The 24,033-nt window shown below is 39.7% G+C and overlaps 1 protein-coding gene across 1 annotated transcript in view; it reads right to left on the minus strand.

The window, feature by feature from the left end:
- LOC128641850 (CREB-binding protein-like) overlaps positions 1-24,033 on the minus strand; it is a 170,997-nt gene that overhangs the window by 89,383 nt on the left and 57,581 nt on the right. The window contains 4 exon segments of the mRNA XM_053694412.1: positions 3,661-3,885; positions 4,227-4,340; positions 6,331-6,580; positions 7,299-7,475. Of these exon segments, the coding sequence (XP_053550387.1) occupies positions 3,661-3,885; positions 4,227-4,340; positions 6,331-6,580; positions 7,299-7,475 (766 nt within the window).

A 24,033-nucleotide genomic window follows, 5' to 3' on the forward strand; every position in this document is an offset into this window, starting at 1 on the left:
CGACCAGCCCCGAGATCCAAGATTCCAAAACCACCCAAAACTGATTGAGGAAAAAGGCAAAAAACGAAGCTTCAGCAACCGGAAGTCTCAGGGAGAAAAACAGGTTCGGGCACCTAATAGTTCAGGCAAATCTTACCCTAGAACTAAACACCCCATCTGGCCAAAAAAGCCAGACAAGGGATATGGATGGCGAGAAGCACTCAAAAGCCCCAACCAAAGGAAGGAACCACGCCTATCTAAAGTCCAACGGTCCAAGGATCACGGCTAGAAGTCTATGAAGATACTTCCCAAAGCCTCAGGACAACCAAGGGACACCTCAAAGTAAAAAAAAAAATCCTACTAGCAGGACTAGTCTCCCTATCATCTTCGCTCAAGAAGCGGACACAAGGAAGACAAAAGGCACTAAGCATACCCAGCTCCGGAAAATCCTGAGCTAAACAAAGTCCCCGCAGGGAACAACCATCACCCGGAAACACAGATCCCTAAAAGGAGATCCAATTCACCCAGAGATAATGGAATACTTAAAGGTCTCTAATAACTCACAGACTGTACACGACAAAGAGTAACTGCAACTGGTTTCAAACTGCAAACTTACCGCATGCTAGACAGCTGTCCTGTACAAGCTGTTGGATCAAGCACAAAAAGGACAAATCCAAAAGGCCTAAAAGATGAAGGCCAAACCGCTCAATTGCGGTAAGGGGAGTTAAAGCCCTCCAACCCTCATGACATGGGGGGCTCTAGGTTCTGATGAAATCAGATGTCAGAGTGACGCAGCGGGAAACTCCCCTGCCCAGCCATCTATGACTGAAGGCTATGAGGACAAACGATCCTTTCCACCTCACAGACCCACAGGTCCTCTCGAATGCTTAGTTGAACATGAAAAACAATGATAACCTGGGCACTCTGCGCTTCTACCAAACCAGCTGAGCAGAACGAACCCAACATGATCAGCCTGCACCTAGGGTCCCAACCGGCAAGCTGCGTAAATTCTCCCTTATAGGGGAAAAAAACAGAACACAGACATTTTAAACATAGGACTAACAAGTCCAAAACAACTTCCGAAGAAGTAATAAAGAGTATCAATCCCCAAAAGCTCCTGAAGGAAACAAAAACAAATAAGACATCCCATCGAATATAAATGAAATATAAGGCAACCCAGAGGTTAACGCCCAAAAAGACAAAGGCCTACCCGCAGGACTAGCCAAACGGAACCCTATCTTACAAAACTGGGAAAGATCTCAAACAAATGACAATCAGGAGATTACTTCATCCCCACATGTCTAATGGAGGTGCACCATTCAAATTATCACTGAAAATCCCTGTAACTGGTAACGATAGGGTCATTCAGTAACTGAAAATAAATGTCTGAGCAACACGCGAAGGCGTGCAATACTGTAACGAAAGGCACAACACTCAGAGACAGATACCCCCGCGGGGAACTGTAGAGGCCCTCGCCAAGGCGGAAGGACCAGGACAATAGGGCACAAGGACATTCTCAAATAAACGTCTGGACTCTGCAGATGAACAATTGCCAACATTATGTGGAAGCGAAAACGTGCTGCAACCTCCGGGAAAACACAACACCCCGCATGGAGGAACCATAAACTGGGTTACCCGCATGTGCAGAAGTATGATTTGGTAGGGAACTCGCCTCTCGGAGGACAGGACCCCCAGAGGTGGATGGCTCAGCAGTCCCTTGATTCCCAGAGCCCGAGGAATCAGGCGCTCTGAAATGGCATATGGAACAAAACTGGTTGACAGGAGTCAACGAGGCAACTCCTGATTCATCACCGGACACAGAATCTGAAATCAAGATAGTCTCAGTATCAAAATCCTCCGTAAATGAATCTGAAATTAACAGTCTCAGCATCAGAATCCTCCATAACAAAAACGGCACCTGACACCCACAATGGCTGGGGCACTCACCACCTCCTACGACCAGACCCCTGCGGACTAGAAAATTTCCTTTGCCACACGGTCGGGAATGCGGAAATGGAAAAACAGAACGTAACCACGCCCAAACACAAGGTGAACCGTACAGTCCAAAAAAAGCAGGCCCAACCAAAAGGCTGCGTCACTTCCAAAGGCCTCAATGTTCCAACCACGAGCCCAGTAAACATCACACATAAGCAGGTTGAATCACATAACAAACATGATAACCCCCCTCAGGAGATATTAACCCTTAAATCCAAGATACTAAGACTCACTGAGACCCTTATGTATAAGTTAGACCTGCAAGGTGGTGGTAGCCTCTCGGGAAACATTCACATTACAGTACATTGATGAATAAAGTAAAATGAAATATTACTGGAATCTACGCCGTGGAACAGGAACATGGCCCTTCAAGTGTGACAGATAGTAGCATCGCCTCCGCCATGGACTTGAGAGAAGAAAGCAGGCAGCAAAGCTAAGTTCGACAACACTGATTGCTTGAGGAGCTGTTAATATGAGTCGGGATGGTTTTGCAGAAAGAAACTCCCTGCATCTCTGGACTCCAACTTTCATCCAAGCCCTCACTGAGAGACTGACAGGACTACTTAAAACTCTTGTCCCATGCCCAAGAGTACTAACCTCCATAAGAGACAAAAACAAAAATTCTGACACTTCTCTGCCAACCTCCGGGGACGAAAGGCAAAGAATGACTGAGGGATGAGGGGAGTGAGAGGAGTATTTAAACCTTTGGCTGGGGTGTCTTTGCCTCCTCCTGGTGGCCAGGTTCTTATTTCCCAAAAGTAATGAATGCAGATGTGGACTCTTTCCATTTAAGAAGAAAAATTTTTTTTTATCTTAATTAATTTTAATTTATCTGGATATGTGGATTGTTATATTTACAGTTTGTGGTGGTTCAACTATTACCCTATTTAAAGGGACAGCAAAGTCCAAAGTAAACTTTTATTAAGCAGATAGGGCATGTAATTTTAATCAACTATCCAATTTACTTTTATAACCAAATTTGCTTTGTTCTCTTGGCATTCTTAGTTGAAAGCTAAAGCTAGGTAGGCTCATATGCTAACTTCTAAGCCCTTGAAGGATGCCTCAGTGCATTTGACAGTTTTTCCCAGCTAGTTTTATTCTCCTTATATCCTTTGTGGAAAGAAAAGTAATATACTTCTGGAAGCTAGCTGAAAGCCAAATACAAGAGGTAAATATGTGCAGCCACCAATCAACAGCTTCTGAGCCTACCAAGGTATACTTATCAAAGAAAGGATACAAAGAAAAAAAAAGCAAATTAGATTAATAGAAATAAATTGGAAATCTATTTTAAATAGCATACTCTATCTGAATCATAAAAGAAAACAATTGGGGGTTATGTACCTTTAAAGGACCACTAAATACAGCAGAATTGCAGAATTAACAAGTGCATAACAAAATGACAATGCAATAACACTTTGAATTTCAAATAAGCAGTAGATTTTTTTTTTAATGAACAATTTTTAACCCATTTGCCTGCCCCCTGTATCATGTGAAAACCATCAGCCAATCACAGACTAGTAATATGTATAAATAAGCCCTCTCTCTTAATTTATAGTCATTTGTATCCCCCCCTGCAAACTTGTGCACCTGCTCAGTAGGAGTATAATTTAAAATGAATAAAGGATTTAGTAATCTGATTATGGTAGAGTTAAAGTTCTTTATTTTATTTTTTTACTGCCCACTTACCTAATGCGTTGATAGTTCGGAGCTGCTGGTGAACCTGAGTCTGTGCCGGCTGCTGACCAGGGCCAGGTGAGTGGTTCCCATAGGGCAGGCCAAGGGCAGCATACGCCCTCTGCATGGAGCTGGGGTCAATAGAGTTGGGACTGCTTAACGAAGGAGCAGTTTGCTGGCCACCCCCTACTGAACCAATAGGGTTCTGCACACCGCTTGATGGGGAACCTAGTAGCGCTGAAAATAAAGCAAACTTCTTATAATAAAAAAATTAAAAAAGCAATGGGATTCTAAAAATAAGCAGTTTAGCAATGTATTGATAAATTCTCAAGCATTTGGCAAGATATCCCATCTTTATGGACACAGGCATACATGGTTTCCATCATTGTTAAAATGAAACTGGCAGTTAGGAAAAACATTTCCTCCAATGTAGTGTCTTACAGCTGTCTACAAACCATCTCTATTTTTATCTAAACTAAGATAGTTTTACAAAAGAAAGCTCAATTATTTCAGAAGGTTTGAAGGATTTGTTAGTGTTCTAAGGTCCAATAGAGTAGACTAGATACGGCTATACTTACGTTGCTGGTTTCGTTTGTCGCTGGCGTTCTTTAATGGTAGACATACAGGGCAGTCATGCCGCGTACAGTTCTTCCAGTGAGAGATGATTTGTCTCGAGGAGGCGCAGTGTGCAACTGTAAAATGGAGAGAATGTATTTCATGTGTACATGGCAAGGATCATCTATGGCTAATAGTGAGCACATTCAACAGCTTATAACTAAAAGTTGCATGCACAGAAGGCTACAAACCTTGTACGTTTTATAAAAGCCCCCTAGATCTGCTTCCCCTACATAATTCTATACAGTGTTTTCTAAACTAAGGGGCCGATTTATGAAAGGCTTCACACCCCTTATGACTGCAGTTTCTCACAAGAGAACCTGCAGTCCGTAAATAAAGGGCCATAATACCCAAATGTTTAAACACTTGAAAGTGATGCAGTATAGCTGTAAAAAGCGGACTAGAAAATATCACCTGAACATCTCTATGTAAAAAAGGAAGATATTTTACTTCAAAAGTTTCTCAGTAGCCACCTCCCATTGTAAAGGATTTCTAAGCAGCATATTAGTATGTCTGTCCTGGGACAGTTTAGGGGATGAGCCTCGTGAACTCTTATATTTCCCTATTCAGCTTACTATGAAATCTCATGAGAGTTAAGTCAAATCTCATGAGATCACAATAAAAGAGTTCATGACCTCAGCACTGCTGATGCTGATTAGCTGCTGTTCATTTGTTCATTTTTTTTTTTTTACCTGCAGCTGAGCAACAGCCGAGTATAACTTTTTACACAGAACTTACTCTGCTGGCCTGAGGAAATTGTGAGGTAAAATATCTTCCTTTTTTACATAGGGATGCTCAGGAGATATTTTCCTGTCAGCTTTTTACAGTTATACTGCATCAGTTTCAAGTGATTTAGCATATGAGTATTATGTCCCTTTAACAACTCTTTGTTGGAGAATTTCAATCTCTCCGGTCTCAGCCGATCGGGGAGATTGACAGTTCCTACCTGTGCATGATTAGCTGTGTGTGGGCAGAGGCGAGCTGCGGCAGACAGGGGGGCAGTGGGCGCCCCTGCCCACTGCAGCTTAATAAATCTACCCATAAGTGTCATTATGAAGTAGCCGGGTAGGGAAAGTAATACTATCTATGAAAACATTTTTTCTATGCAAAGCACAAATTAAATTGCATAATTTAGCATACATTTATTTAATAATAATTTGAAAAATAAACATTGAAACAATATTAGCTAACTTTACCTGAATACTAACTTAAATTTTAGCAGGGTGGTCAGTAAAATTAGCCTGGTGGTCCACCAATTAAAAAGGTCCTGGAGAGAATATTACTATATAATGTATTGAAAAGCGTTATAGCAGGGCATGAGAAATGCTATGAACAAAGCAAGAGATCTTAGAATCTTATCCCTGGCCACTACATTTGTAGATTAGTTTGAATACAAATCCATACAGAAAACTTTGATACCCACATCTCAGGTTTGGCATTAAGATACAGGATAAGGAATTGCTAAGGCAAACCAATGAATGACTGGAGCTTTCCATGAAAAACAGCTGAAACCTAGGTCTTTCCCTTCTAAGCATAATTCCATAAACTTCCAAACAGGCCAAAGTTATTAAAGGGATATGAAACTCTACATTTTTATTTCAAGATTCAGATAGAGGATGTGATTTTAAACAACTTTATTTTTTAATTTACTTCGATAATCATTTTTATTTGTTTTCTTGATATCTTTTGCTGAGAATCAGGGATGTAGTATGCTTAGGAGCTGGCTCATTTCTAGAGCACTATATGGCAGCAGTTTTACAAGAATGTTATCCATTTGCAAGAGCACTAGATGGCAGCACTATTTCCTGTCATATAGTGATCCAGATGCCTACCTAGGTATCTCTTCAACACAGAATATCATGGCAATGAAGCAAATTAGTACAATGGAAATTTTTTTTAAAATGGTATGCGCTGTCTGAATCACAAGAGAAAATGTTTTAGCTTTATATCCCTTTTAACCATCTCAGCTCCAAGAAAACAAATTCCACAATTCAACAGAATTTTGAAATATGTACTGAATGGAACATGAAAATGCAATCTTCACAGAGCATCTGCCCACCATCTTACCCTGGCAGGCCTTCCCAGCCTGGCAGTGTGTCATGTGGTTGAGAACATTCTTCATAGTTCGGCAGTGGGGTAGGGAGCAGTCTCGCATCTCGCCATTTGTCTGTTCGCGTCGTTGACATTTGTGAGCGTGAAGTAAAAGGACAAGCTGCTGCTGGATTAACTTACGTTTTTCTGGGTCAGCAGTGGGACCAGTGCCCATGGAAGGTGCTGCCCCAATGCCGACTTGAGGTACCTGCGTCTGCAGGGGAGACTGTAAAGAAATAAGAGGGATCTTAGAGTTGTAAATTATTTCATATTGTGCATACCCCGTTCTTCCTTCAGAATATATACTGGGTGACAGATTGAAAGGGAATTAAAAGTCATTAATTTCACTGTGAAAACTATTAGCATTTGATACACAAATAATAATAGGTGTTGGAATAAAAGTTTCTCCTTCAATAGACAAAGACAATAGACAGAGTAAACATGGACATTGATTTCTAAGAAAAGAAAAGTAAAATTTGATTACATCCTTTATATTGACTTATAGAAACATTATAAACAACGTATAATCAAGTTTAAAAAGACATAACGTAAAAAACTATTTGATAAACCTCACCCTTGTGTGTCTAGGGTCAAATTAAAACTGCATCAGTCTTGATATTCAGCACATGTTGAGATAAATCTTTCAAAGCTAAGATGTTGAGATGATCCAGAAACTGCTCTAGTAAGTTGAAACATGTAACTAAATATATTGACAAGAAGAACTTAACCAATGACTGGCATAAATTAATTTTAGCACCAACAGAACTGCTGTTACAATGTCTAGATTGTTCAAAAATGTGGTCAATAATAGAAGCATTAATACATGTTAAGGAAGAACACAGAAAATATTACAGATTAAATGAAGGTATGGTGGTTCTATTTATGGGAAGAGAAGCATAGATTAAACTGTCCATGGGATGTGGGCCCTGGACTTGTACACTTACCATATTGGGTAGGTTGGCAACAGAGGAACTTTTGATGTCGGAGGGGAACGGAGGAAGGCTGTTGGTCATGCCAGGCTTGGTGGACAGCTGAGGACTGACACCCTGTGCTCGGATCTGCTGTCCTGTAGCTTGATTGAAAGTTTGTCCAAAAGGGCTACCATTTCCTTGAAGTCCCATCTGTAAGAAAGAGAAATATAGGTTCATTTAATAACCTATGGATTCAATGGCACACTAGCAGCACACACACATCAGTTTAAAAGACAAATTATAATTACACATTAAAAAAAATCTATATTTATATGCTTAAACAAAAGTGCCAATGCACAAGATATTTTTACCTATTTTGTCACTTTCTATGGATGAGTTTCAAAGCCAGATCTATATCATGTAGATAAAAAATAAAATGTAATGCGTGGCTTAATATCCCTTAAGTAAATTCAACACAAAATAAAACCTCCCATAAAATGATTTAATCGCCAAAAAAAGTTAACATAAATAATCAGTGTACATTCATTATTAGGGCTGCAACAACTAATCGGTAAGTTTGATCTTAATAATAGTTGTCAACAAATCTCATTATCAATTAGGTGGTCAGCAATTAGTTGGTCAGTTGCACAGCACCAGCTGCTTTAATCTGATCTACCTCAACTAAGATTGTGCAAAAAAAATTTAATTTATTTAATCTTTTTTCTATCCGATTAATCGGACAATAATCCTATTAATCGGATAGAAAAAACTAAATTTATGCTTACCTGATAAATTTATTTCTTCTATGGTAAGACAAGTCCACGGATTCATCCTTTATATGTGGGATATTATCCTTCCCTACAGGAAGTGGCAAAGAGCACCACAGCAGAGCTGTCTATATAGCTCCTCCCTTAGCTCCACCCCCCAGTCATTCGACCGAAGGTACAGGAAGAAAAAGGAGAAACTACAAGGTGCAGAGGTGACTGAGTTTAAATCAAAAAAATATAATCTATCTTAAAATGACAGGGCGGGCCGTGGACTCGTCTTACCATAGAAGAAATTAATTTATCAGGTAAGCATAAATTTACTTTTCTTCTATAAAGGTAAGACGATTCCACGGATTCATCCTTTATTTGTGGGATACAATACCAAAGCTACAGGACACGGATGAACGGGAGGGACAAGACAGATGGTTAAACAGAAGGCACCACTGCTTGAAGAACTTTTCTCCCAAAACCAGCCTCCAAAGAAGCAAAGGTATCAAATTTGTAAAATTTGGAAAAGGTATGAAGCGAAGACCAAGTCGCAGCCTTACAAATCTGTTCAACAGAAGCATTTTTAAAAGCCCATGTGGGAGCCACCGCTCTAGTAGAGTGAGCTGTAATTCTTTCAGGAGGCTGCTGTCCAGCAGTCTCGTATGCCAAACGGATGATGCTTTTTAGCCAAAAGACAAGAGGAGTAGCCGTAGCTTTTTGACCTCTACGTTTTCCAGAATAGACAACAAACAAAGAAGATGTTTGACAAAAATCTTTGGTCGCTTGCAAGTAAAACTTTAAAGCACAAACCACGTCCAAGTTGTGCAATAGACGCTCCTTCTTAGAGGAAGGATTAGGACACAGAGAAGGAACAACAATTTCCTGATTAATATTCTTATTAGTAACAACCTTAGGAAGGAATCCAGGTTTGGTACGCAGAACCACCTTATCAGCATGGAAAACAAGATAAGGCGAGTCACATTGCAATGCAGATAGTTCAGAAACTCTTCGAGCCGAAGAGATAGCAACTAAAAACAGAACTTTACAAGATAGAAGCTTAATGTCTATGGAATGCATAGGTTCAAACGGAACCCCTTGAAGAACTTTAAGAACCAAATTCAAACTCCATGGCGGAGCAACAGGTTTAAACACAGGCTTGATTCTAACTAAAGCCTGACAGAACGACTGAACATCTGGAACATCTGCCAGACGTTTGTGCAGTAGAATTGATAAAGCAGATATCTGTCCCTTTAAGGAACTAGCTAATAGCCCCTTCTCCAATCCTTCTTGGAGAAAGGACAAAATCCTAGGAATCCTCATCTTACTCCATGAGTAGCCATTGGATTTGCACCAATAAAGATATTTACGCCATATCTTATGATAAAATTTCCTGGTGACAGGCTTTCGAGCCTGAATAAAGATATATGACCAACTCAGAGAACCCCCACTTGGATAAGATTAAGCAGTCAGTCGCAGAGAAACTAGATTTGGATGCTGGAACGGATCTTGAATCAGAAGGTCCTGTCTCAGTGGCAGAGTCCATGGTGGAAGAGATGACATGTCCACCAGGTCTGCATAATCACCGAAGCTCTCTCCTGTTTGATTCTGGCAATCAAACGAGGAAGGAGAGGAAATGGTGGAAACACATAAGCCAGGTTGAACGACCAGGGTACTGCCAGAGCATCTATCAGTACTGCCCGAGGATCCCTTGACCTGGACCCGTAACGAGGAAGTTTGGCATTCTGACGAGACGCCATCAGATCCAATTCTGGTGTGCCCCATTGCTGAATCAATTGTGCAAACACCTCCGGATGGAGTTCCCACTCCCCCGGATGAAAAGTCTGACTTAGAAAATCCGCTTCCCAGTTCTCCACTCCTGGGATATAGATTGCTGACAGATGGCAAGAGTTTCTGCTCATCTAATTATTTTGGTAACCTCTATCATCGCTAGAGAACTCTTTGTTCCCCCCCCTTATGATTGATATATGCTACAGTCGTGATATTATCCGATTGAAATCTTATGAATCTGGCCGACGCCAGCTGAGGCCACACCAGAAGCGCGTTTAATATCGCTCTCAGTTCTAGAATATTGATTGGGAGGAGAGTCTCCTCCTGAGTCCACAAACCCTGTGCTTTCAAGGAATTCCAGACTGCAAAACTAACTGCGCATCTGAGGTGTGAAAATAGGCCCCTCCCATCTCACTCTATGTTTCCTCAGCCTTAAAGAACCGCACCAGAGCGGTTATAACTAGCCATGTGGGTTCTAAGACCCGAAAATTAAGCCGTGTGTGCCGTTAATAAAGTTGCCCAAAACACGTTAAAACACTCCCAAATTAAAAAATGGTTTGCTCACAAACATTTGCCATTCAGTGTCAACCATATTAGTAATTGGCCCCATATGCAAGCTAAGTAATGCCCTTCTTTTAGCTCTATGATTACTGCTTACCCTTACCCTCCTGGGTATAATGTCAGCCTTTCTGAAATAGTGTCTCCAGAAAAATATGACTGAACATACCTCATTGCTGCATAGCATGAAACCGTTCCTCAGACTGAAATTTCCTGTACTCCTCAGCCTTTGTGGAAACAGCAATGGACCTTAGTTACAAATGCTAAGATCATCCTCCTCCAGGCAGCAGTCTTCATCCATCTGCTGCCTGAGAGTAAATAGTACACACCGGTACCATTTAAAATAAATTCTTGCTTGAAGAAATTACTAGTACTTAGAGTAGGCAAAGAGAATGACTGGGAGGTGGAGCTATATAGACAGCTCTGCTGTGGTGCTCTTTGCCACTTCCTGTAGGGAAGGATAATATCCCACAAGTAAAGGATGAATCCGTGGACTCGTCTTACCTTTATAGAAGGGAGAAAAAAAAAAAAGTTTGCACAATACCATGTGCCGGAGTTCATTGGATTGAAGCAGCTGGTGCTGTGCTATTAACCAACTAATCGTTGACCACCTAATTGATAGAGATTCTTTGACAACTATTTTTATGATCAATCTTACCGATTAGTTGTTGCAGCCCTATTCATTATGTTTCCATGCTTTTCCTGTAATTCACCTCTGTAGTTATACTTTTCATCTTTTCATACTTTTTATCACAAGAGAACCTGGAGAACAAATTTACAGAAGAATCTTTTTACAATAGTGTAAGCATTTGCACACTGCATCATCTCAACAAGGGTATCTGAGCTTCTCTTCCACTTCAATAGCACCCAGTAGTTTGTTTTCCTGTGGATCTTCAACAAGTCAACACCAAGGGTATGTCATTTAAAGTGATTGTAAAATTTTGGAATGTAGTGCACATTATATAAAAATGATTCTTAAAAACAGGGGCACTTTAATACAAATATGTTTAAAGACGCTTCCTTTGTAAAATATTTACCCTTTAGTGATAGTTAACATTGTGCTGTTCCTCCGCACGCATCTCATACTTTATTTTGCTGATCGATGACGAATTCGGCTTCATCCAATCGTTGCGTGTCCCACGAGCTAGACACCAAATGGGGCACACAACTATTGGATGAAGTTGGATTTGTCACCAATTAGCAAAATAAACTATGAGATGCAGGCAGAGAAACAGCGCGATGTTTACCATCACTAAAGGGTAAATATGTTACAAAGGAAACATCTAAGTGCCCCTGTTTTTAAGAATCATTATATATACTGGACAGCAAATCGATAAAATTTACAATCACTTTAATAGGACACACAGAAATAAAAGCTGAAGGTAGCTGTTTCATGGAGTCAGGTACTTGAACCTCAAACATTTATTTACATCAAAGAATTTTAGAAAAACAAAATTTAACATCAACCGCTTAATCGTGTATGGCATTGGCAAATATTTGCCTTTAAACCAGTTATGTGTAGTGGGATATTGCATCATTCTTCAATAAAAGCCTCCAGTTTGTTTAGAGATGGAGACAAATCAACTGTGCACTAAGTGCTCCAGATTTTCCCTTTAAGGTTCAGATGTTTTGAGTGATGGGGGATATCATGGAAGATGATTCACTAGGTTCTATCGCTCATAAAACTACTCTTGAATTTGTGTAGCGGTGAACACTGGCATTATCACTATAGAATATTGGAATAGAGGGAACAGTGATTGCACAGGATACATAGTAGTAACATGGCATCATATCCCTTGACCATTATACACCCATGAAGGGCACTAAACACAAATGGACATTTTTTTTGCATAAATGTTTTGTAGATGATTTATATAGCCCATCTGGGTGTGTTTTTGTAACTATGTATAGTATTGAATATTTTTTAATAACAGTGTGCTGTTTTTTAGGCTCCTAACCAAGCCCCAAAGTATCAAATGTAGACCCAGGTCTACAGACTCCTGCTGCTCTTGTTTGTGTAATCCGTCTTTTCATATGCAGGGAAGGGAGGGGGGAGGGTCTGCTTTTCCAGTTTTCTAAGCCCCTTTTAGTGGGTGCCCCAGCCTAACCTCATCAACAGTGCTAAACTGGGAGCGTTTAAATAACTTTTTAAAAGGCTTTATATGTATTTTTAGATCCGAATCTGTGCATATTCTTTATAGTAGTGTCTATTACATGCAGTTATATGCCAATTGGTGTATACTGTTCTTTTAATGACTTTTACATGATACTGCACTTACCATTGCAGATTCACCACATTTTAACAGATATGAACAGATATTGTGGATTGAAATATAATTTTGGCTCCCTTTAAACGTAAAATTCATGCCAGTATGAAAAACAGAGTTAAAGATGGCCCCAGACACATTTTCCTCATTCAGTGGTCCAGGTTTGGCCCTCCCTACACCAGAATAAGCATCTTTGTTCAATGGCTTTGGGTTCAAATGGTTTCTGAAGGGCCACTATAAATTCCAACTTTCTGAAGCCCATGACCGTTTTTCTTTAAATACAAAAGTGTTGAATCAATTTTATTGTCATTTTTTTGCAGCTCTACCTTTGTGGAGTTTTGCAAATATTTTGTTAAAGGGACACTAAACCCAATTTTTTTCTTTCATGATTCAAATAGAGCATGCAATTTTAAGCAACTTTCTAATTTACTCCTATTAAATTTTCTTCGTTCTCTTGCTATCTTTATTTGAAAAAGAAGGCATCTAAGCTTTTTATTGGTTCAGTACTCTGGTGGATAAATTCATCCACCAAATAAAAGTGCTGTCCAATCAGCAAGAGCAACCCAGGTTGTTCACCAAAAATGGTCCGGCATCTAAACTTACATTCTTGCATTTCAAATAAAGATACCAAGAATGAAGAAAATTTAATAGGAATAAATTATAAAGTTGCTTAAAATTGCATGCTCTCTGAATCACTAAAGAAAAAATTTGGGTTCAGTGTCCCTTTAAGAGTTTGTCTACCTTTGTAAGTAATCTTCAAATTGTGATTTTGGATCTCAGTTCATTGCCCTGTGTTGCTGTGAAAACGCACATCAAAGTGCCAATTTTCAGACCCCTTTAATAGCCGCCAGATACTGGTAATAGCAACAATTAAAAAAAAAAAAGCTCCCTCAGCAGCAACATTTTCAGACCCAAATGCCGCTACAAGATTAATAATTTGTCTAAACGAATGACAAATGCACATTTCTAATATTTCCAAAAAGTTCCAATATTAAGACACTTTTACAATAAACGTATGTAGTGATGACCGAGTACCTGTAAGACCTAGTCACCTACGATATACAACCATATCAATAAGTCATTATGGGCGAATTTCTGCTGAGGCTTCCAATAAATCTGTAGCACCCCACGGAGAAACCTCTACAACAAATCTACAGAACTAAAACACTTGTCTATCTTCACTCAAGAAATAAGTAACACTAGTGAGTCATTGCAGGGGACACATTTATATGAAACATAATCATCACACATACATTTTAAAGGACGGAGAGTGAGAGCAGAAAAAAAAATATATATATTAAAAAAAAACAACACATGGATTCACTCATACCATGATTAGGGATGGGCAAATGTTTTGCAACATTTGAAATTTGAAACAAATTTTAACACATTTATTTTGAATTTCAAAATGTACGCACAACATTCTAACATTCTAAATAGTATTTCTAATGCTTTCTTTAAAGTGAAAGTCAACCATAGCATTTCTGAAACAAATAAAGGGCACTTTCATTGATGAAGTATAAGATACTTCATGCAGAAATTGCCTTTTTTTTTTCGTTTCAACCGTTCACCGTTCTTAGCTGCTATGGCAGCCCACGGTCAAAAAAAAATAATGTTTTGCCAATAGTTGACCTTTTCACCTCTTAGCCAATAGCCGTGCAGTAAATTCGGTTTGGCACCCACGGTAGCCGGATTTACCGCACAGCTATTGGCTAAGAGGTGAAAACGTCACCTCTTAGCAAGATATTTTTTTGCCGTGGGCTGTAGCAGCTAAGAACGGCGAACGGTTAAAATGAATGAAGGCACTTTCTGCATGAAGTATCTTATACTTCATGAATGAAAGTGCCCTTTGTTTTAAGAGTCAACCCTAGAGTTTCAAAAACACTATGGTTGACTTTAACTAATATTCTATTAGAATTTTTCTAATAATTCAATTAAAATTATGCAATATTCAAATTAGAAAATTCAAATCTATATATTTGTAATAGTATTTCTAATGCTCTCTTTAAATGTAATATTCTAAATCGAAACATTCAAAATGATATATTTGTATCTATTATGAATCAATTTACTAATTTCCCTACCACATGAACTACTGAACTTCTGAATAGTATTTGTTAAATCGAATGTCACATTTGAAATTTTGAATGTGGATATTCAATTTCATTATGAAAATTCGAAAAAACTAAAGTAACATTCAATTAACAAATTTTAATGGATTTTCATTCGATTGTCCAAAATGAATGTCCACAGGACTATTTGTTTAACCAAACGAATTACACTTTCAGCACATTCGCCCATCCCTAACTGATAGATCATTAATAAAGTACTACTAAAACGTTCCTTTTGTTAGCAACATTTTCATTGTTTTGCAGCCCAGGGACTAACTCTTTGAAAAACATTGAGTATATTTATTTTAGATGCATGTAAACAAGCTTCAGAACGTATCTATGTGTTAGCTGTGTGCAGTGAAAAGAAAAAACATCGGAGGTAAATAACAGGACAAGTGTGTAAAAATGCAATTTTTGACTGTTTTACTTTTTAAACATCCATGAAATCCAACCAGACCACTCTAGAATACTGAATAACCATTTCTTTCTGGGAAAGACGACAAAACAATGGAAAGATATATAGATAAAATTCAAAGGTATAGGCAGTTGTACCAATGTCTAATTTATAAAATTGGAATATATTCTGTATTCACCAAAACGTGATGTTATGCAATAAACTGTAAATATGAAATGCTACAATTCATAAGAGTGACAGGTCATATTGTTATCTAGTGTTTCACCAAGACATACACCAAGTCAGTCCAGAAAATCTAGTTGAGTTGCCCTCTACCGATTCTCCATTCTTGACAGAGTATTATATTTTACTCGAAACAAGATATAGTACAGGTTGTGCACTAATGAGTGGCCTTTATTTCTGAGCAGGTTTTGGCATGCTGCCTTCCTAAATGACATTTAACTAAGACGGTTACAGCGTATATTATTTTGATGGTCAGGAACAAACTATTTTTTTTTATTTTTTTTTAATCCAGTCCTACAATGAAATGTATGGTTTCATTAATTTATTTGTAAACTCCAAGGATATAATGAATGACAACGATATCAAATTACTAAGCATATTGTGTCACCAAAAAATTAAAGATGTAACGGCTTTAGGCCCAAAGAAAGTTGACAAATTGGATATTTCTCACACACACTCTAAACCAGGGGTTGAAAAATCTCTTTAAAATTTAGGAGCCAGTAAGAATATTTAGGAGGCAATGATATCTGTATATAGATTTATGGAGAATAACCCAAAAAGTTAGAAGTCGGGTAAAATTCTAAGAGCCAGTGGTTCCCAGGCTCCTGGGTTTGTAGAGCCCTGCACTAAACCATGTGCAACACCATCAGCTGAGACCTCAAAACCCTGGTTGAGAATCGCTTACCTAGGAAACCAACACATGACCTTGCAAGCATCATTTTACTCTGCAATGTTTCACACGTACCCCTTACTAACAAAGCCTTTTTTCCCATATCTTCTGGACCTAGTTCACAATTATTTTATTCAATAAGTACATCTTCTTACATTGCCACCTCTAACTGTACAAAAACAGAATTTATGCTTACCTGATAAATTACTTTCTCCAACGGTGTGTCCGGTCCACGGCGTCATCCATAACTTGTGGGAATATTCTCTTCCCCAACAGGAAATGGGAAAGAGCACAGCAAAAGCTGTCCATATAGTCCCTCCCAGGCTCCGCCCCCCCAGTCATTCGACCGACGGTTAGGAGAAAAAAAGGAGAAACTATAGGGTGCCGTGGTGACTGTAGTGTAAAGAAAGAAATTTTTCAAACCTGATTAAAAAAAACAGGGCGGGCCGTGGACCGGACACACCGTTGGAGAAAGTAATTTATCAGGTAAGCATAAATTCTGTTTTCTCCAACATTGGTGTGTCCGGTCCACGGCGTCATCCATAACTTGTGGGAACCAATACCAAAGCTTTAGGACACGGATGAAGGGAGGGAGCCAATCAGGTTACCTAAACAGAAGGCACCACGGCTTGCAAAACCTCTCCCCCAAAAACAGCCTCTGAAGAAGCAAATGTATCAAATTTGTAGAATTTGGCAAAAGTGTGCAGAGAAGACCAAGTCGCTGCCTTACATATCTGATCAACAGAAGCCTCGTTCTTGAAGGCCCATGTGGAAGCCACAGCCCTAGTAGAGTGAGCTGTAATTCTTTCAGGAGGCTGCCGTCCGGCAGTCTCATAAGCCAATCGGATAATGCTTTTCAGCCAGAAAGAAAGAGAGGTAGCAGTAGCTTTTTGTCCTCTCCTCTTACCAGAGTAAACGACAAACAAAGATGAGGATTGTCTAAAATCCTTTGTTGCTTCTAAATAGAACTTCAAAGCACGGACTACATCTAAATTGTGTAACAAACGTTCCTTCTTTGAAACTGGTTTCGGACAGAGAGAAGGAACAACTATTTCCTGGTTAATATTCTTGTAGGAAACAACTTTTGGAAGAAAACCAGGCTTGGTACGCAAAACAACCTTATCTGAATGGAACACCAGATAGGGTGGGTCACACTGCAAAGCAGATAATTCAGAAACTCTTCTAGCAGAAGAAATAGCAACCAAAAACAGAACTTTCCAAGATAATAACTTAATATCTATGGAATGTAAGGGTTCAAACGGAACCCCTTGAAGAACTGAAAGAACTAAATTTAGGATTCACACCAACAGATATATCTTTTCCATATTTTATGGTAAATCTTTCTAGTCACGGGTTTTCTGGCTTGGACCAAAGTATCTATCACTGAATCCGAAAACCCGCGCTTAGATAAAATCAAGCGTTCAATTTTCAAGCAGTCAGCTGGAGAGAAACCAGATTTGGATGTTCGAATGGACCTTGCACTAGAAGATCCTGTCTCAAAGGTAGCTTCCATGGTGGAGCCGATGACATATTCACCAGGTCTGCATACCAAGTCCTGCGTGGCCACGCAGGAGCTATCAGAATCACCGAGGCCTTCTCCTGTTTGATCCTGGCTACCAGCCTGGGAAGGAGAGGGAACGGTGGAAACGCATAAGCTAGGTTGAAGGACCAAAGCGCCACTAATGCATCCACTAGAGTCGCCTTGGGATCCCTGGATCTGGACGCGTAGCAAGGAACCTTGAAGTTCTGACGAGACGCCAACAGATCCATGTCTGGAATGCCCCATAGTTGAGTTAACTGGGCAAAGACCTCCGGGTGAAGCTCCCACTCCCCCGGATGGAAAGTCTGACGACTCAGATAATCCGCCTCCCAGTTGTCTACACCTGGGATGTGGATCGCAGATAGATGGCAGGAGTGATCCTCCGCCCATTTGATGATTTTGGACACCTCTCTCATCGCCAGGGAACTCCTTGTTCCCCCCTGATGGTTGATTTAAGCAACAGTCGTCATGTTGTCTGACTGGAATCTTATGAATCTGGCCTTCGCTAGTTGAGGCCAAGCCCAGAGAGCATTGAATATCGCTCTCAGTTCCAGAATGTTTATCGGGAGAAGAGACTCTTCCCGAGACCATAGACCCTGAGCTTTCAGGGAATCCCAGACCGCGCCCCAGCCTAATAGACTGGTGTCGGTCGTGACGATGACCCACTCTGGTCTGCGGAAGCTCATTCCCTGGGACAGGTGATCCTGGGTCAGCCACCAACGGAGTGAGTCTCTGGTCATCTGGTCTACTTGAATCCTTGGAGACAAGTCTGTATAGTCCCCATTACACTGCTTGAGCATGCACAGTTGTAATGGTCTTAGATGAATTCGAGGAAAAGGAACCATGCAACCATCAACCCTACTACTTCCATGCACTGAGCTATGGAAGGCTGTAGAATAGAGTGAAGAACTTGACAAGCGTTTAGAAGCTTTGACTTTCCGACATCGGTCAGGAAAATCTTCATTTCTAAAGAATCTATTATTGTTCCCAAGAAGGGAACTCTTGTCGACGGAGACAGGGAACTCTTTTCTACGTTCACCTTCCACCCGTGAGATCTGAGAAAGGCTAGAACAATGTCTGTATGAGCCTTTGCTTTGGAAAGGGACGACGCTTGGATTAGGATGTCGTCCAGGTAAGGTGCCACTGCAATACCCCTTGGTCTTAGAACCGCTAGAAGGGACCCGAGCACCTTTGTGAAAATCCTTGGAGCAGTGGCTAGCCCGAATGGAAGAGCCACGAACTGGTAATGCTTGTCCAGAAAGGCGAACCTTAGGAACTGATGATGATCTTTGTGGATAGGAATATGTAGATACGCATCCTTTAAATCCACTGTAGTCATAAATTGACCCTCCTGGATTGTAGGTAAAATCGTTCAAATAGTTTCCATTTTGAACGATGGAACTCTGAGAAATTTGTTTAGAATCTTTAAATCCAGAATTGGTCTGAAAGTTCCCTCTTTTTTGGGAACTACAAACAGATTTGAGTAAAACCCCTGACCTTGTTCCACATTTGGAACTGGGTGTATCACTCCCATCTTTAACAGGTCTTCTACACAATGTAAGAATGCCTGTGTCTTTATTTGGTTTGAAGATAAGTGAGACATGTGGAACCTTCCTCTTGGGGGTAGTTCCTTGAATTCTAGAAGATAACCCTGAGAGACTATTTCTAGTGCCCAGGGATCCTGAACATCTCTTGCCCAAGCCTGAGCAAAGAGAGAGAGTCTGCCCCCTACTAGATCCGGTCCCGGATCGGGAGCTACCCCTTCATGCCGTCTTGGTAGCAGCAGCAGCAGGCTTCTTGGCCCGTTTACCCTTGTTCCAGCCTTGCATCGGTTTCCAAGCTGGTTTAGTCTGGGAAGCGTTACCCTCTTGTCTAGAGGCTGCAGAGTTGGAAGCCGGTCCGTTCCTGAAATTGCGAAAGGAACGAAAATTAGACCTAAAGGCCTATCTTGTGGGAGGGCATGGCCCTTACCCCCAGTGATGTCTGAAATAATTTCTTTCAATTCTGGCCCAAAAAGGGTCTTACCTTTGAAAGGGATATTAAGTAATTTTGTCTTGGAAGATACATCCGCCGACCAAGACTTTAGCCAGAGTGCTCTGCGCGCCACAATTGCAAACCCTGAATTTTTCGCTGCTAATCTTGCTAACTGCAAAGCGGCATCTAAAATAAAGGAATTAGCTAACTTAAGTGCGTGAATTCTGTCCATAACTTCCTCATACAGAGTTTCCCTACTGAGCGATTTTTCTTCAAACCAGAACCACGCTGCTGTAGTGACAGGAATAATACACGAAATAGGTTGAAGGAGGTAACCTTGCTGTACAAAAATCTTTTTAAGCAAACCCTCCAATTTTTTATCCATAGGATCTTTGAAAGCACAATTGTCCTCAATAGGAATGGTCATGCGTTTGGCTAGTGTAGAAACCGCCCCCTCGACCTTAGGGACTGTTTGCCATAAGTCCTTTCTGGGGTCGACCATAGGGAATAATTTCTTAAATATAGGAGGAGGGACAAAAGGTATGCCTGGCTTCTCCCACTCATTCACTATGTCCGCCACCCGCTTGGGTATTGGAAAAGCGTCAGGGTGCACCGGGACCTCTAGGAACTTGTCCATCTTGCACAATTTTTCTGGGATGACCAGATTGTCACAATCATCCAAAGTAGATAGCACCTCTTTAAGCAATGCGCGGAGATGCTCTAATTTAAATGTCACATCAGGTTCTGCCTGCTGGGAATTTCTTCCTGTATCAGAAATGTCCCCATCTGACAAAACCTCCCTCATTGCCACTTCAGATTGGTGTGAGGGTATGACAGAAAAATTATCATCAGCGCACTCCTGCTCTACAGTGTTTAAAACAGAGCAATCGCGCTCTCTCTGAAATGCTGGCATTTTGGATAAAATATTTGCTATGGAGTTATCCATTACTGCCGTCAATTGTTGCATAGTAACAAGCATTGGCGCGCTAGAAGTACTAGGGGTCTCCTGCGCGGGCAAAACTGGTGTAGACACAGAAGGAGATGATGTAGAACTATGTCTACTTCCTTCATCTTGGGCAACTTTATTATCTGTGACAGTACTGTCCTTACTTTGTTTGGACGCTATGGCACAATTATCACACATATTAGAAAGGGGAATCACATTGGCCTCCATACATACAGAACATGATCTATCTGAAGGCACAGACATGTTAAACAGGCTTAAACTGGTTAATAAAGCACAAAAAACGTTTTAAAACAAAACCGTTACTGTCTCTTTAAATGTTAAACAGTGCACACTTTATTACTGAATATGTGAAAAACTATGAAGGAATTATCCAATCTTTACCAAATTTTCACCACAGTGTCTTAAAGCCTTCAAAGCATTGCACCCCAAATTTCAGGCTGTTAACCCTTAAAATGTGGAAACCGGATCCGTTTACAACTTTAACCCCCTTACAGTCCCAGCCCCAGCCTTTGCTGCGACTTCACCAATCCCAAGGGGGTATACGATACCAAATGAAGCCTTCTAGGAAACTTTTCAGTTAATTCCAGACCCACACACATGCAGCTGCATGTACTGTTCTCAAAAGTAACTGCGCAGTAATGGCGCGAAAATGAGGCTCTGCCTACTACTGGGAAAGGCCCTTCCTGACTGGGAAGGTGTCTAAACAAGTGCCTGGCGTAAAAAAACGTTCCCCAAAGTTATAAAAGTGTGAAATTCAACTTCAAACTGTATATAATACCTAAATAAAGCAATCGATTTAGCCCATAAAAGTGTATACCAGTTTATAGCCCATAATAAGCCCTTTATTCTGTTTGAGACTAAGAAAATGGCATTACACAGTCTTGTTAGAAAAATGGCTAGTCATACCTTAAGCAGAAAAGTATGCAAACTGTTCCCCCCAACTGAAGTTCTCTCAGCTCAACAGTCCTGTGTGGGAACAGCAATCGATTTTAGTTACTGCTGCTAAAATCATCCTCCTCTTATAAACAGAACTCTTCATCTCTTTCTGTTTCAGAGTAAATAGTACATACCAGCACTATTTTAAAATAACAAACTCTTGATAGAATAAAAAACTACAACTAAACACCACATACTCTTCACCATCTCCGTGGAGATGCTACTTGTTCAGAGCGGCAAAGAGAATGACTGTAGGGGCGGAGCCTGGGAGGGACTATATGGACAGCTTTTGCTGTGCTCTTTGCCATTTCCTGTTGGGGAAGAGAATATTCCCACAAGTTATGGATGACGCCGTGGACCGGACACACCAATGTTGGAGAAATCCATATTTTAACCATTAGCCTAGGTAGGATACTAGGACAAGTGTTGACAAAATCATAACCGACATAAAGCAGGTCAGAAAACCTCTTACTATCAGTGTCATGTCTGATTTAATATGAAGTGGTCCCTAAGTATTAAGGTCTGCTGAGCAGATCAGTTATCCTAAACTGCTCCAGAAATCTCCTCTAAGGGTATCTGTGTCTTTTCAATCACCAATGAAGGCCCTCAACTGAGAGAGAAATCTTAAGAGGGAATCATGGTTTCCTTGGGGTAAACCGTTGAAATAGAACATGTGAAGCAATGCAAATAGCACAACATCCAAAGTCTCTGCCATCAAATCCGGCACCACCATACAATCCTTTCAACAAGAAATTTACAACCACTAGAGATCCCAGACAGCTTGTGCAATCTGAAGCATTTAGCCTTGGGAAAAAAAAATACTCTAGCTAAGACTATGTGCAGAAAAAAGAATCAGTGAAAAAGAGCCAAACTGATGGCACTAGAAAGATTTTTTTGCAAAGACTGATTTGTAAATCAAGAGTATGAAGCAACTGAATCACAGTGGAGTGTGATAAGTTGCCAAGGCATGATCATTGCCAGAGCAGCTTGAGAACCTTGGAAAATATCCTTGGCGTAGTGGCTAACCCACAGGGAATAGCCACAAACTAGAACTAAACTTCCCACAGCAAAGTCAAGCAGAGTAAAACATAATTGATCTGGAGGTAAACTTCCTTCAGATCTGCCATGGTCATAAATTGACCAGACTCTAGGCCTTGTATCAAAGTGTTTGGGTTTTAAGTCTAACACTGGCCAAAACGTACTATCAAGCAAAGAAAATGCTAGAGAGAAAAAGAACTTCTCATGTAACTAAGAACAGGACAGTGTGCTCCCGATCGACACAATCCTAAAGCACAGTTCAAAATGTTATGCATTTAAAGGGAAAGTGTAGTGTAAAACTGGTTTTCCCCTTAATGTGTTCCAAATGCTTGTTACACCAGCAGCAAAGTATAAAAATGTATGCGGAATTGCTCCTTTAGGTTTATTTTTGTATACAAAATATATGGTTTTGCTCTTTGTAAACACAATCCATTAAAATAGCTGAGCATGCAGAGAAACCAGACACCCTTATCTGGTCTATTTCTATACACACAAATGCTTCCTTATCTCTAATTTTACAAATTAAAACTAACCTTTTATTACCATTTTCTCTCCCCATTGGAGTGTAATTTCTCCTGCTAGCTATGCTATGCTATATAGATAGATAGATAGATAGATAGATATATATAGATATATATATAGAGATAGATATATATAGATATATATAGAGATATATATAGAGATATATATAGAGATAGATATATAGAGATATATATAGAGATATATATAGAGATATATATAGAGATATATATAGAGATATATATAGAGATATATATAGAGATATATATAGAGATATATATAGAGATATATATAGAGATATATATAGAGATATATATAGATATATATATAGATATATATAGATATATATAGATATATATAGATATATAGATATATATATAGATATATATATAGATATATATATAGATATATATATAGATATATATAGATATATATATAGTACCTAATTATTACTGAAAATTTCACTATAGGTGGGGGTCAAATGGGCAAAAGCAGACATTTTAGATGGTAAAAGTTATTTGTAAACAATTTAATACAGTCCACAAGGTAAAATGGATACTTGGGAACAAATTAAATTAGAACATTATACAGTACGCTGTCCCTTTAAAGGACCAGTAAATACAGTATATTTGCATAATCAACAAATGCATGATATAAAAACACCACAATAGCACTTAGTCTGAACTTTAAATTAGTAGTAGATTTTATTTCTGACATATTTCAAAGTTATGTCTATTTCCACTCCCACTGCATCATGTGACAGTGATCAGCCAATCAAAAATGCACAAACGCATATTCTGTGAATTCTTGCACATGCTTAGTAGGAGCTGGTTACGCAAAAAGTGTGTGTGTATGTATATATGTAGGAGGAAGGGGATACTCTATCTCCGAAACGTTACAGTAAAAGGTGTGGTTTTTTGCAAGTTCTTGAGAGATATAGATATATAAAAACTGCGTACGTTTTGTTAATGGAAGTAAATTGGAAAGTTGTCTAAAATTGCTGCTATA

Source organism: Bombina bombina, chromosome 11 (assembly GCF_027579735.1).
Source record: "Bombina bombina isolate aBomBom1 chromosome 11, aBomBom1.pri, whole genome shotgun sequence".
Taxonomy (NCBI): domain Eukaryota; kingdom Metazoa; phylum Chordata; class Amphibia; order Anura; family Bombinatoridae; genus Bombina; species Bombina bombina.